This window comes from Branchiostoma belcheri, unplaced genomic scaffold (assembly GCF_001625305.1).
Source record: "Branchiostoma belcheri isolate BF01 breed outbred unplaced genomic scaffold, Haploidv18h27 scaffold1, whole genome shotgun sequence".
NCBI lineage: Eukaryota > Metazoa > Chordata > Leptocardii > Amphioxiformes > Branchiostomatidae > Branchiostoma > Branchiostoma belcheri.
Genome location: NW_017802379.1, coordinates 1102381 through 1116251, shown reverse-complemented (window position 1 = coordinate 1116251; position 13871 = coordinate 1102381). Strand labels below are relative to the sequence as shown.

The window sequence follows — 13871 nt, the reverse complement described above, 5'->3', positions numbered from 1 at the left end:
TGTTATTGTGATGTTTTATTCCTATAGCTTAAGAGAAAAAAACATCACTCCAGCAAAATAATATTGCACAGAATAAGCTCTATTTACATCATGTATTGTCAGACAAAAAATTAAAACGTTGAGAGTTGAGATTCTTAAAATGACTACACTTGATTTAGAAGCTATTGTTATCGTATCATGTTACCACAACATTGCATTCTAGGAATTTTAGAACAGGAGCAAATGTAGGTGACATCCAGATATTGTGCAACTATTGGTTCATCTATTTTCCTCCAATTGAGTATGCTTGAAGTGTAGCACTGGAATGTTCATTTACATGCACAATATATACTGTATCATACCGTATGAAACACCTAATTTAGGATTCTTATATTTTGTGAATTATCAGTCATTGCAACTGTAACATTCCTAGAGCTGGTTTATAGTAGAATCCGTAAGGATTGAAAATCAATGAAAATCTTTTATCTTTCTCCCGTCTTATATCCAACACTTGTGTTCCTTAAAGTTATCGAGGAATTGAAGATCTCCTGTTTGTCTTCTTGGGACGAGCTGACTTCTGGTAATAACTTATTAGACCTCTTCATGTGGCTGCTAGGGTATTTAGCTGCCAGCAAAGACTTCTTCCATGGCTTCCTTTCCAGTGGGCTGCAGGTAGAAACAAGAAAATCAACAAATCATGATTCTAGACATAACAACACACAGATGCAACAACACAGCGTAAAACAACTTTCCAGGCACAAAGCAATTGCTGGATGGTGTGCTGAATGGGTAGCCAAGCATGGCAGAATGAGCATGTCAGCACAACATACATGTACTTCAGCCTGAAACCTGCACAGCACTTCAGTAAAACTTCGCATACAAGGTTGTATTTCCACATGTAAGGTTAACACTCCGCCTGTAGTTTCCAAATGTTATGTCAGAAAAAATATTGTCTGTAACAGGCAAAATTCTGATGAAAAGTTTACCAAAAATTCAACAAAAACCATGAAAAATGGGGGGTTTGCACAGGCAGTGCTGGGTAGCCACTGTATCGACTTAAAGAAAAGAAGATTAAACAAGTTGCCACATACCATGATGAAGACATGAGTAGGCATCATCTTGCTGATGATCTGGTCGGTGGTGCCAGGGTAACGCAGCATGTTCACATGGAGGCGGGGCAGTACCATGTGGCCAGACAGGAGGGGGTACAGGTTATAGGTCAGGATGTGTTTCCCGTAGGGCAGCAGCCGGAAATGCACCTGAAAAACATGGCAAGAAATATAATGACTATCATTTCTTTGATCATACTTGACTCAATGTACAATGTCGTCATTAGACAAAGTTACAAATTGGTTTGGTGCAATGTCGAAACACTTTTCAAATGTTTCAAACAGAAACATGATTGTCCACTTCACTCTGTGACTGTGTGAGTGTGAGTCTAATCTTAATTTGGGTTGGAAAATGTTGTCAAGCTGATATTCAAAGTAAACATTGCATACTCAGGTAAATCTCATTTTCATATCTATAGTTCAATGGTTGTTCCTTATGCTATGGGCTAGAAGAAAAAAAAAATAGAAAAGAAATACTGTTATGACAAGTATGTCTGACCTGTTTGTGTCCTGAGAACATGAAGGCTTCGCTGGGCTCCATCATCACCTCCATCTCCTGCACCGTGGCAGTGCGGTTGTGCAGCGTGTACGTGATGCCGAGCGGCTCCCGTACGCGGCCGTGCGCGGGAAGCTCCATCTCCACCATCACGGGCAGGTTCATGATCGGCACCTCAGGCAACGACAGCACCGTCATCACGTACGGGATCGAGTCGTCCGCATCCGCACGCCGCCAGCGGATCGAGTACTCGCCCATCAATACACTCCCCTGGGGGGCAACAGACAGGATTGTATAAAACGTTGGACTACACTGTATTTTTGTAGTAACACAGGAAACCTATGAAACATAAATCAAAATACACAGGAAACCTATAAAAATTGTAGACATGGCTTTATCTTTGGGGTATACAGACAGATTTTACAGACAAACCTGTACAAGGGACAACCTGTTAATATAAGAACCACCCATCCAATGTGACCACTTTTTGCCCACATGGACCAGATTTTATCAGACCCCTAAGTTGTTTTCTTGGGCAGTTTTATATGCTGTGCAGTACCACACAAAAGCCTTAAGTACCACACAAAAGCTTTATGTCGATATTGCCATTGTGCCCACCTGATGTATCTTATTGAGCGGTGCTGTGAGGCAGTAACAGTCGCTGGCCCGGTCGTTCTTGTTGAGCTGCAGTTTGTGAATGTGGGACTCCAGCTGCCCTGTGGCCGGCCGCAGCGCCTCTGTCAGCTGCAGCTCCGTGGAGCTGATTGTGATCGACCACGGCGAGACACAGCTAAATGGAAAGGGACATTCATGTGAATAACCTTTAGGACATTACCTGATATCAGAACACCTGGGATGCTAACACACAACCTTTAACCCTTCACCTGATGTGACCCAGGATTCTAACTTACAATCTTAAGGCCATAACCTATTATAAGTACTCCCAGGATTCCAACTCACAACCTTTAGCTATATAGGCTGTTACTAGATGTTAGAGCACCCAGGAACTCCTGGCTCCTTAACTGATTTCAGAACAAATGGGATTTGAACTCACAACCTGTAGGCTGTTACCTGATGTCAGAACACCCGGGATTCAAACTCACAACCTTAATGCCGTTACCTTATATCAGAACACATGTACATGGGCCTCAAAATTACAACCTGACAACCAAAATTACAACCTACAAAATAGACAATTACCTGATGTCAGAACAGCCTGGATTTGAACTTACAACGTTAGGTTGTCATCTGGGATTCCAACTCACAACCTTTAGATCGTTACTTGATGTCAGAACATACAGGATCAAAACTCATCACAACCTTTAGGTTGTCACCCGGGATTCAAACTCACAACCTTTAGGCCATTACCTGATGTCAGTGAGCAGCAGGAATGGCTCGTCGTAATGGATCTGTTCCAGAGCGTCCATCAGGAGGGACTTGAGGCGGATGGAGGCGTCCACGGGCATGACGGTCTCGATGGGAACGATCTCCTCCTTCACACATGTACAGCAGATGGGAGATGCCTGCTTCCCTATACTCACCTGGGGGGAAGGGATGGACATGTTAGATACAGGGTGATAAGAAACAACAAATGTCTTTAACAAGGTTCACCGGGACGCCAAGACTAGCCTGGGTGTCATCCTCTGTAGTTTCCGCCCGCTCCCTAATGTTACCGTGATTAGGGAGTGAGCAGAAACTATGGAGGATGGCACCCAGGCTAGGCCAAGACGGGACTAGCTGGTTGGGTGGCATGAGTATAATGATGTGTGATTCAACTAATTGGTGACTTGAATTGGACTAATGCTAACACTAGGGGAAAACGTTGCCTGGCTTTGCTAGCTACAGACACAACCAAATACATACACATTGACCAACTTCAGGTAGTCTAATCTCACCTGAATGTTGTACACAACCCTGACACTGAGCATCCTCTGCCCGACCTGCAGACAGCGCATGTACATGGTCCTGGTCACCTTCTCCCCGCTCCGCAGACTCCCCACGCTCAGCCCCGGCGCTTGCGGCTGCGGCTTGTCGATGAACGTCTCTGCGTCCTCCTGCGTCGGGGCGTCAAAGCAGATGTGCGTGGTGCTCTCGAGCGACGTGTCCTGCCCGTCTTTCAGCCCCACGTGGAGGGAAACCTCGGTGATCTCATCCTCCTCCTGGCTCTCCACGGTGAGTTCCACAGCGTAGAACTCGTTGGCGAGTGCCGGCGGCTTGTGCTTGAGCTGTACCTGCACACGCGGGGGCCTGGGCACCACAGAGATGGAGCTGTACAGGCTCAGACCGTCCCAGTCGATTTCCGAAGGCTGGTCTTCCCTCCGTCGTCCACTCATCACCCTTGGTGCGCTGGTGTTGGTGGCGGCGTCCCCTCCACCTCCCTGCCAGTGCAGTATCGCGCTGCGCGTCCCGGGCGTGCCCAGCTCCAAGGCGACAGAAGTGATCTCGACTTTCCGCCCGACGTCTTCAACTGTAGGGATGAGGAGGAACTGATGATGCTTGACCTGTCCAGGGACGAGGTAAAGGTCGCCAGTTTCTGCGTCCCCCGCGTCGCTGTTTGCAATACCGCGGCTATCCGCCAGGGTGCAGTGCTTGTTGTAGGCTGGGTTGCTGAGCAACACTGACAGCTTGGAAAACCTGACGGGTCAGAAAAAAGTGTTCGTTTCAGGTAAAAAAGTCTTCATAAGCCCTTTCAAAAAATCCCTCTAAAGTTATACCTAGCATCCATGGTTTTCTTCTGCTTGAAATCCTGAAACTGAATGATTTAACAAAAAACTAAAGGCTCTCATATATTGCTAGAAGTCACAAGGAAACCGTTACTGTATAGATTGTCGCTCGTAACAGTTTCCTAGTGTATCTCATGAGTACCTGGATGTCTAATCTATGTAACTAGAAGTTATTTGCCAACATTGAAGAAATTCAGGTTTGCTGACCTGATAGGGAAGGGACACCTGACACACAGGTACACGTCCAGCACCATGTGTTTGTCAGGTGGGTTGGAGGCCAGGGAGAAGCCGGCCTTACACTCCACAAACGGCACCAGGTTCTGCAGCTCGATGGTGAAGGGCTGGGCAATGGTCTGGATCGCCTCGCTGGTCCACAGCTGTTTGGCTTCCTCTACTGCATCTGGGGGAGGGGGGGATTTTTGCTGCAGTTAGATTTACTGTCACAGTGTGTGGTTGTGTTTGCCAGTGTGTGTGTGTGTGTGTGTGTGTGTGTGTGTGTGTGTGTGTGTGTGTGTACAATGTACGTACGTGTGTGTGCACATGTGTGTATGTGTGTGTTTATGTATGTATGTGTGTGTGAGTGTGTGTGTGCATGTGTGTGTGTGTGCATGTGAAGTTTTCAATATCTGATTGCCTTGTTACAGGTTGCCTTCTTGAAATGATTTCTTTTTACAATGCTTCAGTCCATTGGGGCTCAGAAATGCAAGAAAGGCGTTTTAATCACAGCTTGAACTTCAGTACCTGGGACACACTCCGGCTCAGGTTCGGGCGGGTCCCCGGACATCACACGAATCAGGTTCATCTGGATCCGCGTCTTCTCCTCTGCAGACGTGAGCGTGTATCGACCAATCAGCTCCAGCGCTATGGAGATGTACTCCTGCACGTTGGCTACCAGGTATGCACACTTCAGGGCGCAGGTCAGGATGGAGGTGAGCAGGGCCCACCAGCGCTCACTACGATAGTCCCATAGGACCTGAAACAGAACAGAAATACACTGTTAGGGCTCAGGTACGCACACTACAGCACACAGGTGAGCAAGGCCCACCAGCGCTCACTACGATAGTCCCATAGAACCTGAAACAGAAGAGAAATGCACTCAGGTATGCACAACTTAGCATACAAGTGAATGAGGCCCTCCAGTGTTTGCTACGATAGTCTTACAGGACCTGAAATGGAACAAAACATAACACGGCTGTCAATAGAACAAAGAAATACTGTAAACAAAATTGACCTGAGACACTTCTCTGACTAGAAACAGTAGCTGTTGGTGCACTAAAGCTATCTGCATGGCCTGAATTGGCAAGAAAACCTGGGAGAAGAAGAAGGAGGACTGTGTTTACCCTTGTGAGCAGTGTGAGTGCCTTGCCGTAGTCCTTGGCATGGTAGTACTCCTCTCCCATCTGTACCATGAGGTACCGCTTCATCCGGGCTGACTTGTACTTCTTAAACTGGGCCACTGCACTGCTGAGCAGCGGGATGATGATCCAGGAGTGGTCCACTGTCAGCTCTAACAGCTGGGGGGAAATAGGATATGTCACAACAGGTCAGGGCTTGAAATACATTTTTCTGCATACCTTCACCATGTGCAAGTAACATTGAAAATTACCTGCACCACTCAGAATTTAGGACGTATGGCTCATACTAAAACCGTTCAGAATTCCATGTCTGCTATTTTCTTTCTTGTCTTTGCTCAAGTCATAGCATACATTTAGCTATTCCATTCTGTACCAATTTAGTTTCCAGTACACATGTGGTAACAAGCATTTAGCAGAACAATTGTCTGACACATTTCATTCCGAGGACAATGAGAGCCAAACCAGTCAAACAAAAAACACATAAACCCTGACCTGAAGAGAAAGTATCCCCTCCCTCTCCTTCTGAGCGTCTGGAGGGTCGATACTCTGGTGACCCTGCCTCCAAGGTCGCTGTCCGTAGAAGTCCAGCTTGGCTGCCAGCTCCAGGGGGTCGGTGCTGGGGTACTTGGCCGTCGGGTCGCACAGCTTGCGGCAGAGCTGTTTGCGTGTGATGGCGTGGTTGGCTGCCTGCTGGTAGTAGAAGCCAGGGTGTTGCGTCTGGATGGCTGTCAGACCCAGCTTGATCGCCTCGTCAAACAAGTCTCCAAACACCTAATAAACATCAAAAGAGAAAAAAAAACAAAAGGTTACAATGTCTAATCTGTCTTAACCTATCCTTATGTCTTATGTTATGAGGTTATCATGGACTGTAAACCTTAACTGTCATGTCATGACTGTATATTTGATCTCTTGCCCTCTGATCATGATTCTTCCACTCTGCACATTTTTATGTCCAAAAACACAATATTCAAGTAATTAACATTCAATGTGATGATCTACTTTCATAGCGGTGTGCCTAGATTATTGCTGCTGTACCAAAACTCCTGAGTCAAAAAGGTAGTCTGGAGCCCTGCAGCCTCAGAGACTTTTTACAACCTTGTAAGCTCCTACCTGAAACTGTTTGGAGATCCAGCTGGAGTGTTCAAAGGCAAGCTCTGCACACCCGACCTTGTTCTTGAACAGGTCCACGTGTTTGCGGAACTGTGCGATGGCGTCCAGCGGGGCGTTGTGCTGGAAAGACAGCCGGCAGATCTTGTAGTTGATGAACCCGGAGACCGTCTTGATCTCCAGCATGTTGGTGTCGTGAGTACGGACCTCATTCAGGTGCTGGTAGGCCTGGGGAGGGAAGGCAGGGGGAATTAACAGGAGGACAAAATGAAGCTTCACAACCTCAAGCAAGCTTTTGCTAACCACATGCAGATTGTTTGAAAAAGATACAATAAAAATCAGAAAGAAATCAATTTTCTTTACTGTTTTACTGCACAAGAGAGTAATAAAATCAACTGCTAGTCAGGATACAATTTTGAACAGTATAGAAAACTGATAAGAATTAAGCATTTTTGGATGTTACCATTCTTTCAATGTAGGGCTCCAAATTGCAAAAAGAGGAAGAGTTCAACATGAAGGAGTAGTCTACCTGCTTGTAGTGCTTGAGTGCCGTGTGTGTACATGTGTCTTGCTTGCCTGCCTGTAGTGTTTGAGTGCCGTATGCATGTCAAGCTAACCTGCTAGTAGTGTTTTGTACAGTGTGTGTGCCCAGCTTACCTGTTTGTAGTGTTTGAGTGCCGTGTGTGTGTCCTGTTTCATCTCGTTGTAGAAGGCGATCTTGAACTGGTGGCGCACGAAGAGCAGCTGGTGGGTGGTCTTGTTGAGGAACTCCTTGTGAGACTTGACCCGGCGTGCCTCCATGTGGTAATAGTTCTGTGCCAGCTCGTAGAACGCATTCTCCAGACGGATGATGTACCTGTGGTGGGCAATGTTGTCAGTGTAGCAAGTAGAAGAATGGGTGTTTTAAGCATCAGTATGTTAGTTTGAGGGTCACACAATTTCACAGTTCTTAGAATGCATATTCAAGCCATAACGATGCAACTGTAGCAAACTAATAGATCTGAGTGTTTCCAACACCTGTTTGTTTGTTTCTTCAATAATTTCATAACTTCACAGTTCTTGAGAAACCTTTGCTTCAGGCTGCATTTTTCCTCCCTTCCTTCAGCAAAGGTTTGTTAGCTGAATATTTATTCCATCAATTGCACATTGTGTTCATGTCATAATAACTTATCTCTGTCTACAACATACTATAGATTGTTTTAGCCTTCAGAGTATCCCTCTAGATCTTAGTTCACTACCAAAACCTTATTCTACATACCCTAGCAGGTGGTCGGTGTGTGGCAGGACAAAGAGAGACTTGGCTGACAGCTCGCAGGCACTGCAGAGAGCTGCAGCACGTTCTGCAGCCACCATGTCCTCTCCAGGGGGGAGGGGGGCATTCTTTTGGATGAGGACGACAGCTACTCGGGTGCTGCGTCCCTGCAGGCTGGCTCGTACCACCTGAGAACGTGAGAAGAAATGTGTCATTAGTTTAACAAACAAAGCTTGTAAGAATGCTTAAAAGCCTGAAAGCATTGACTCATTCTACATATCACAACTCTCCCAACACTACAATGTACTTCCCCAAAACCAGACTACACACATACACACACACATGGCTCTCTAGACTCTATGCATCTACCTTCTCTCTAGATCTGCTGCCTAGCCATTTAATTGATAGAGAATTGACTACTTCAAACTGCTATGGGTTTAAAAAAATCATACTATGCCTTTTCCTCCATAATACAAAAAAGCTTAGCATTTGAAACAGAATGACTTCAGTACACCAGTAAATGTCAACTTCAGATCCAGAGGATGCATGGCTAACATCAGGAGCACGACAGAAAAATGATTTTTAAATGTACCTCCACCCTAGTGGCACATTCCATCTGCTTCTCCCTCCAGAGTGGTTCGTCCCAGTCCAGGTCGAAGAAGACGACCACCACAGCCGGCACCATGTTCAGCTGTTTGTTCATCCAGCCTGTCTTCAGGATACCCTTAGGAATGTACCACTCATAGGACTGCCGCTGGGGGAGGACAAGAAGAAAAATATACGAGTTAATACCTGCATCATATACAATTTCAGTGGTGTGACACAACAGTACGGCATATGTAGGTTAAATAAAGGTTATTAGGTTCAAGCTGCTTTTAAAATGTAAGGTCTTTCTTAAATGTGCTTGAGGTGTGGCTCTCCTCAAACATGATGGAACTGATAGCAATATCCTTACCAGGAGCCCAGAACTTAATCTCAACAACTACATGTACATCTTTCAGGAAAGAAAAAAGAGAACTAATCATCAGACATAAGCACCCTAACTTTGACCTAGATGATAATCAAAATACATACTTTCTTAAAGTCAGTGCAAGATACCTTCAAGTCTCAGCTTGTATATCACACTTCTGTATTCTTCAAGGTTTGCTCTTTGTAACAGTCAAATAAAGTAATACTAGTAAATTTAAGCCACACTCTCACCTTAGTCTTACACTTTGGGTACTCATGGTCTCCTGGCAGTACACGGAAGGCGAGCGGGACACGGTCAGCGCGCCGGTTGGCGCTGAAGGCGTCCCAGATGGCGCGGTGTACGGCGTTGTATGTCACGTCCATCCCCGTCAGAGCCACCAGCGCCAGCGGCCGGCAGCACAGCTCTGTGGGCAGCTCCCATGATGTGGCCATGGTCTGGGGAAATAGGGACAAGGGATCAGTGGAGAGTACATCACATCAGCCAGGTAGAGAGACTCCTTCCAGTTGGAGCTGCTCATCTAATTACTGTCATTCCTGGATGATTGGAGCCCTGGCTGCATGTACATGTACTAGAAGGAGGTGGTAGACTTCACCCCTCAGACTGTAACTTAGTGTAAGGACCAGATGACAATCAATGGCACAAAATTTGGATTGGTTAGGCAACAGAGAGGGTTAAAGAAAGAAAGGTATGATTATCATAGATCAGTTGCAAGTGCTACATCATGCTCTTGCAGTTGCAGTCCTTTATCCACCTTGAAAATGCTGTTGTACCAGTAACCAATACTCCAGATTAGTAGTTAAGAGGTTGATACAACAACCATACGATTCTCAGATCCCCAGTATAGCATGCTCCATAAGACCGGTGCTGGTTAAACACCCTTAAGCCAGCACATGGAAAATGGCTACCAGGCTATAGGATATCTAAATTAGCATTGAATGATTGATCATTTTGTTGTATTTCTCCCAGATCCACCTGGAGAGCTCAATACTTGTACCTGAGGTGGTACCTCTGGTGGTGAAACAGTTTCAGCGGCATCCCCTGGTTTCTCCATCCTTCTGCAGCTTCCTTTACCTTGTGTGTTGAAGTAAGTAAACGGGTTACAAGTTACAACTCAAAATCCTATAAATTCATTCGTTAGTATATGTGGCATCAAGTGAGGATGTCCTAGCTATAGTCAGAGTTTAAAGATCCTCTTTTCTTACAGGTGAAAGTGTCGATACACATACATGTAGGTTGACTGATAAAAAACAGGCACATTTGGGAAATAATAACTAAAACGATAAATCAAAGCCATCAAAAACAGGGCAAAAATTTATACCTGCGCCCCTCCCCTTTCCTAGCGCATCCTGTGATGTGAGACTCAAAAATTTGCTAAAGCAGCGCGTTGATCAGGTTGCTTCTTGCCCTAAAATCATTCAAACTATAGTGCTTTATGATATCGTAAAAATCAAAACATAAGGAACCTTATAAATGTCTTAATTTTGCAAGTTTTTATGCAGAAACTGTGACTCACCTGCGCCAGGAAACTCTGACGATCGACCTCTGACCTACTGCAACGTCATGGGGGCAGGGCAACACTTCCCAATAAAACAAAACAATGTCCATAAAATACCAATGAAAAGTATTTTCAAACCCAATGTTATAATAGAAACTACGAATTTGTATCTAATGTTGCATAGAGAAAGTTGTATTACTCTTTTTTGGCTGATATTTTCTCCAGTTTAAAGGCCTAGACGTGTAAATGTGTTGTTCTGTCGCCCTCCCCTTTGAGACATGCCGACATGCCAAAGATGGAGACAGAATGTTGATGTGCAGAAACTGTTTTCCCCAAGTCTAGGAGCCAAGCTCTCGGGATCGGGGACATATATGGGGGGACATGTGCAATTCCAGGGAACGTGTGTGATCGTAGCGGGCGTGTGGGTAGGTCCCGGGTCTGTTTTTTGGATGTAATCTCAGTAGACCGGATTTGTTATGATCATCGTCATAGCTTCTTCTTGGCTTGAGGGAGGGGAGATGGCAAGAGAGGATTTAAATGTCTTATGTCCAGAACAACAAATGCCTTTTAGCGGTCTTTTTTTCGTAAAATAGGCATTTGTACATTGGTATCAATTGGACTTGATAAAAAACCTCAAAGTTGCCTCAATAATAATAATTTTGGAACTTCCCTTTTCTGTATATAATTTTTGTAAAATTTCATGTATAACGTTAAGCATATTGCCAAATATGTTAACGTTATATAATGAAATTGAATGTCTTCCGCATGTCTTCCAATGTCTAAATAGCATTGTAGTTGATTACTCAAGTTTTCATCTCGTTAGCCGTAGCCAAGCCTTGTAAACAATACATGTCAATCAAACTCTTGTAATGCTATTTACAAAAGCATCTATTATTCATATAGCCATTACTCATTTAAACACACCTCTTCATATCACCTACACAGTGCTGGCAGCCACGTTAATCTGATTAAACTAAGCCGCCCACTGGAGTAAAGCCAACATGCCGGCGTCGGTGGAGGACCAGCTGCGATCTGCGGAGAGCGCTCTGTCGTTTCTGCGGTCGGAACACAGTCGCACGCTCGCAGGGCTGCACGAGGAGATCGAACGACTGCAGACCAGATGTAAAGGTACTGTCTCAGTGTCTGGTGTAGGAAGAAAACATCAAAAAGACAATTGATTGTGCACAGATTTATCACTTCAAATGTCTGTCTGTAATAATGTTTTGTATGTAATTCTGTATGATGAATCCTTCACACACCAAAAAATGTAACTTTGGGGGCCACCTGTTTTACATTTCAACCAGTTGTTCTTTTTCTTTCAGAACTTACTTTTAGTCTTACTCTGCAATCTTCCCAGAGTCAGACAAGGGCAAGTAAGTACCTTAAGCTAAGGGTTAGGTAATAAAAGTAGTAGAATTAGGTTGGACTTACAGTTACATACAGATTTGCAGATTCAAATACATGTTGTAAAAACTTCAGTGAACAACAACTTTGTATTTTTATTTTCTTATTGATGATTGTTTTATGTGAGCTGCATTTATATTCTACTGTGTAATTATTATTTATAATATTCTACAGTGTTTGTGTAAAAACTATATCGTTTAACCTTGCAGAGGAGCATGATTCACTTCACCATGGGACAAAGAAATCTTGGAGAAAGGAGCTGTTCGACCCTGAGAGCGTGCTGTCCCATCCAGCATTTACCATGACAGCACGGGACAGCTCTATTTCCAGAGGAGCACCCGACAGCGCCAGGACAGCCGTTGGTCAGGAGAGGGACCAGCTCCAGTCGATGATTGAAGAGAAGGAGAAGAAAATCTACTACCTTGAGCGGGAGCTGCGGCTGAGAGAGGACTCGTACCTGGCTGAACTCGCACGGAAAAACCGCCAGGTGGCGCTTTTGACAAGAAGACTTCACTCGCGTCCGGCAGCCATTGTGCAGATCTCCCCGCGAGTTGTGCGTAAAACAAAAACAAGAAAAGCCAGCGATGACGCAAACAACCACCCCGTTGGCGAGGAATCTGTTCCAGGCCAGGAGACCGTTGGTGTGAACGGCTGTGGTGACAACCAGTCCGGGCTACAGAAGAAACCTTCCCAAACCAAGCTGCCAAGCTTGAGCACGAGTTTGCCATCATTTCCTCCACAGGACAGAACTTTGTCGGCTGTAGCCCGCCGCGGGAAGGCGGGCAGTGCGCACGTGGGGAGTAGAGCGAACGGTAAACCAACCCCTGCCACAAAACCAGACGTCGACCACAGCAGCCGTCAGTCCAGTGCCAAGACCACACGCAGCCAGAGGGTGAGCGCAAGCAGTACTGCGTCCAGGAAACCTCCTCAACAAGGAGGTGGCAAAGCCCCCGAACCCTCGCCATTCATCGTGGACATTCCAACAGAGCTGTTCCTCCAGATCCGCCCCGCGCCCGCCATCCTGCCACCGATCGCCGGCCGGGGCAGACACGCGTGGAGGACGCGCCACAGGAGGTCGGTTCAGGCCAAACATCGAGAGGCGGAGACAGAGCGCCCGCGGAAGCCCCCGCCTCCGGCCATGGAGAGTATCGCCGTAGACACCGTGGCATCTCCTGGTGCAGAGCTGATGACTCCTGTGGAACAGAGCAGGACTGACTGCAGCTAAGATGGTTCTGTTGAATGTTGAAAGAGACCTTTCAGTCCAAAATCATGTTCTCTAGAAGCACTAGTACAATGTAATTCATTGCTTTCCACCAGTCCTGTCACAGTATAGAGCAGAGAATAGAGTCATCATGTTGAACAGAGGGGAACAGCAACCTTTGGGTTACAAAAGTTTGTACTATTATCTGTAACTATTTTCCGACTTCATCAACAAGCCATAACATCGACTTTATCAACAAGACATTGTACAGTATATAACTATACAATGTACCTCTATAGTCTCATGAAGTATTGTGCAAGCCTTCATAACACAGGACAAAACATGTACTTACAGACTAAATAACTATTAACCTTAAATATGGTATGATGTTATGTTCATGTAAATCTATTTGTTAGACTTACTAACTATATAGATTTAATGCTTACAATATGATGGATAGAATGCTTCCTCAGTCAAGTGTACTAGTACATTATGTATGTTTTTACAGTATCTGCTAGACATCGGTGCATATTAAATGGTGTTTGGAAAAGTGATCATCATTGGATCTAGTACCATTATCCACCAGCAAGCTGTGAGATAATCTGATACTAGGAGTAATCTTCCATTGCAAGTAGCTCTGTGGAAAGTTGTATTGTTACAGTACAGAATTACAGTATGGTGGCCTGCACATGTATGAGTGTGTTGTGTACAGTTAGATAGGAATAGAACCACATACACAGTTACCCTGGTAACCTTTTTTTCCATGTTGTATTTTTGAAT

The 13871-nt window shown here is 45.2% G+C and overlaps 2 protein-coding genes across 3 annotated transcripts; one reads left to right on the top strand and one right to left on the bottom strand.

The window, feature by feature from the left end:
• Nucleotides 1-5: 5 nt before the first annotated feature.
• Nucleotides 6-10530, bottom strand: LOC109466785 (trafficking protein particle complex subunit 11-like). 2 transcript variants are annotated; one of them, XM_019764622.1, is made up of 16 exons: nt 10505-10530; nt 9222-9425; nt 8614-8775; nt 8028-8209; nt 7427-7625; nt 6773-6997; nt 6155-6433; nt 5648-5821; nt 5049-5280; nt 4515-4707; nt 3480-4218; nt 2953-3125; nt 2203-2374; nt 1588-1854; nt 1071-1238; nt 6-645 (listed from the first exon to the last, which is right to left on the bottom strand). In XM_019764622.1, exons 2-16 carry the CDS (start codon nt 9420-9422, stop codon nt 601-603), a joined length of 3411 nt encoding a protein of 1136 aa, XP_019620181.1. In that variant the 5' UTR covers nt 9423-9425; nt 10505-10530; the 3' UTR covers nt 6-600. The 2 variants fall into 2 exon arrangements, with proteins under 2 accessions (XP_019620181.1, XP_019620174.1); XM_019764615.1 differs by lacking the exon at nt 10505-10530 and adding an exon at nt 9986-10080.
• A 226-nt stretch (nt 10531-10756) lies between these two features.
• On the top strand, nt 10757-13551 carry LOC109468110 (coiled-coil domain-containing protein 92-like). Its single transcript, XM_019766359.1, has 4 exons — nt 10757-10911; nt 11432-11614; nt 11809-11859; nt 12100-13551. Exons 2-4 carry the CDS (start codon nt 11488-11490, stop codon nt 13113-13115), a joined length of 1194 nt encoding a protein of 397 aa, XP_019621918.1. The 5' UTR covers nt 10757-10911; nt 11432-11487; the 3' UTR covers nt 13116-13551.
• Nucleotides 13552-13871: the final 320 nt, after the last annotated feature.

What these genes read in the sequence shown, in the direction of transcription:
- LOC109466785 (XM_019764615.1), bottom strand. Translation starts at nt 10,042, where the DNA reads ATGGAGAAACCAGGGGATGCCGCTGAAACTGTTTCACCACCAGAGGTA. An exon ending in ACCCAAAGTGTAAGACTAAG is followed by an intron (nt 8,776 to 9,221) that starts GTGAGAGTGTGG and finishes GTCCTCCCCCAG; the next exon opens with CGGCAGTCCTATGAGTGGTA. An exon ending in TGAGCCGGAGTGTGTCCCAG is followed by an intron (nt 4,708 to 5,048) that starts GTACTGAAGTTC and finishes CCCCTCCCCCAG; the next exon opens with ATGCAGTAGAGGAAGCCAAA.
- LOC109468110 (XM_019766359.1), top strand. Translation starts at nt 11,488, where the DNA reads ATGCCGGCGTCGGTGGAGGACCAGCTGCGATCTGCGGAGAGCGCTCTG. An exon ending in ACTGCAGACCAGATGTAAAG is followed by an intron (nt 11,615 to 11,808) that starts GTACTGTCTCAG and finishes TTTTTCTTTCAG; the next exon opens with AACTTACTTTTAGTCTTACT. An exon ending in CCAGAGTCAGACAAGGGCAA is followed by an intron (nt 11,860 to 12,099) that starts GTAAGTACCTTA and finishes TTAACCTTGCAG; the next exon opens with AGGAGCATGATTCACTTCAC.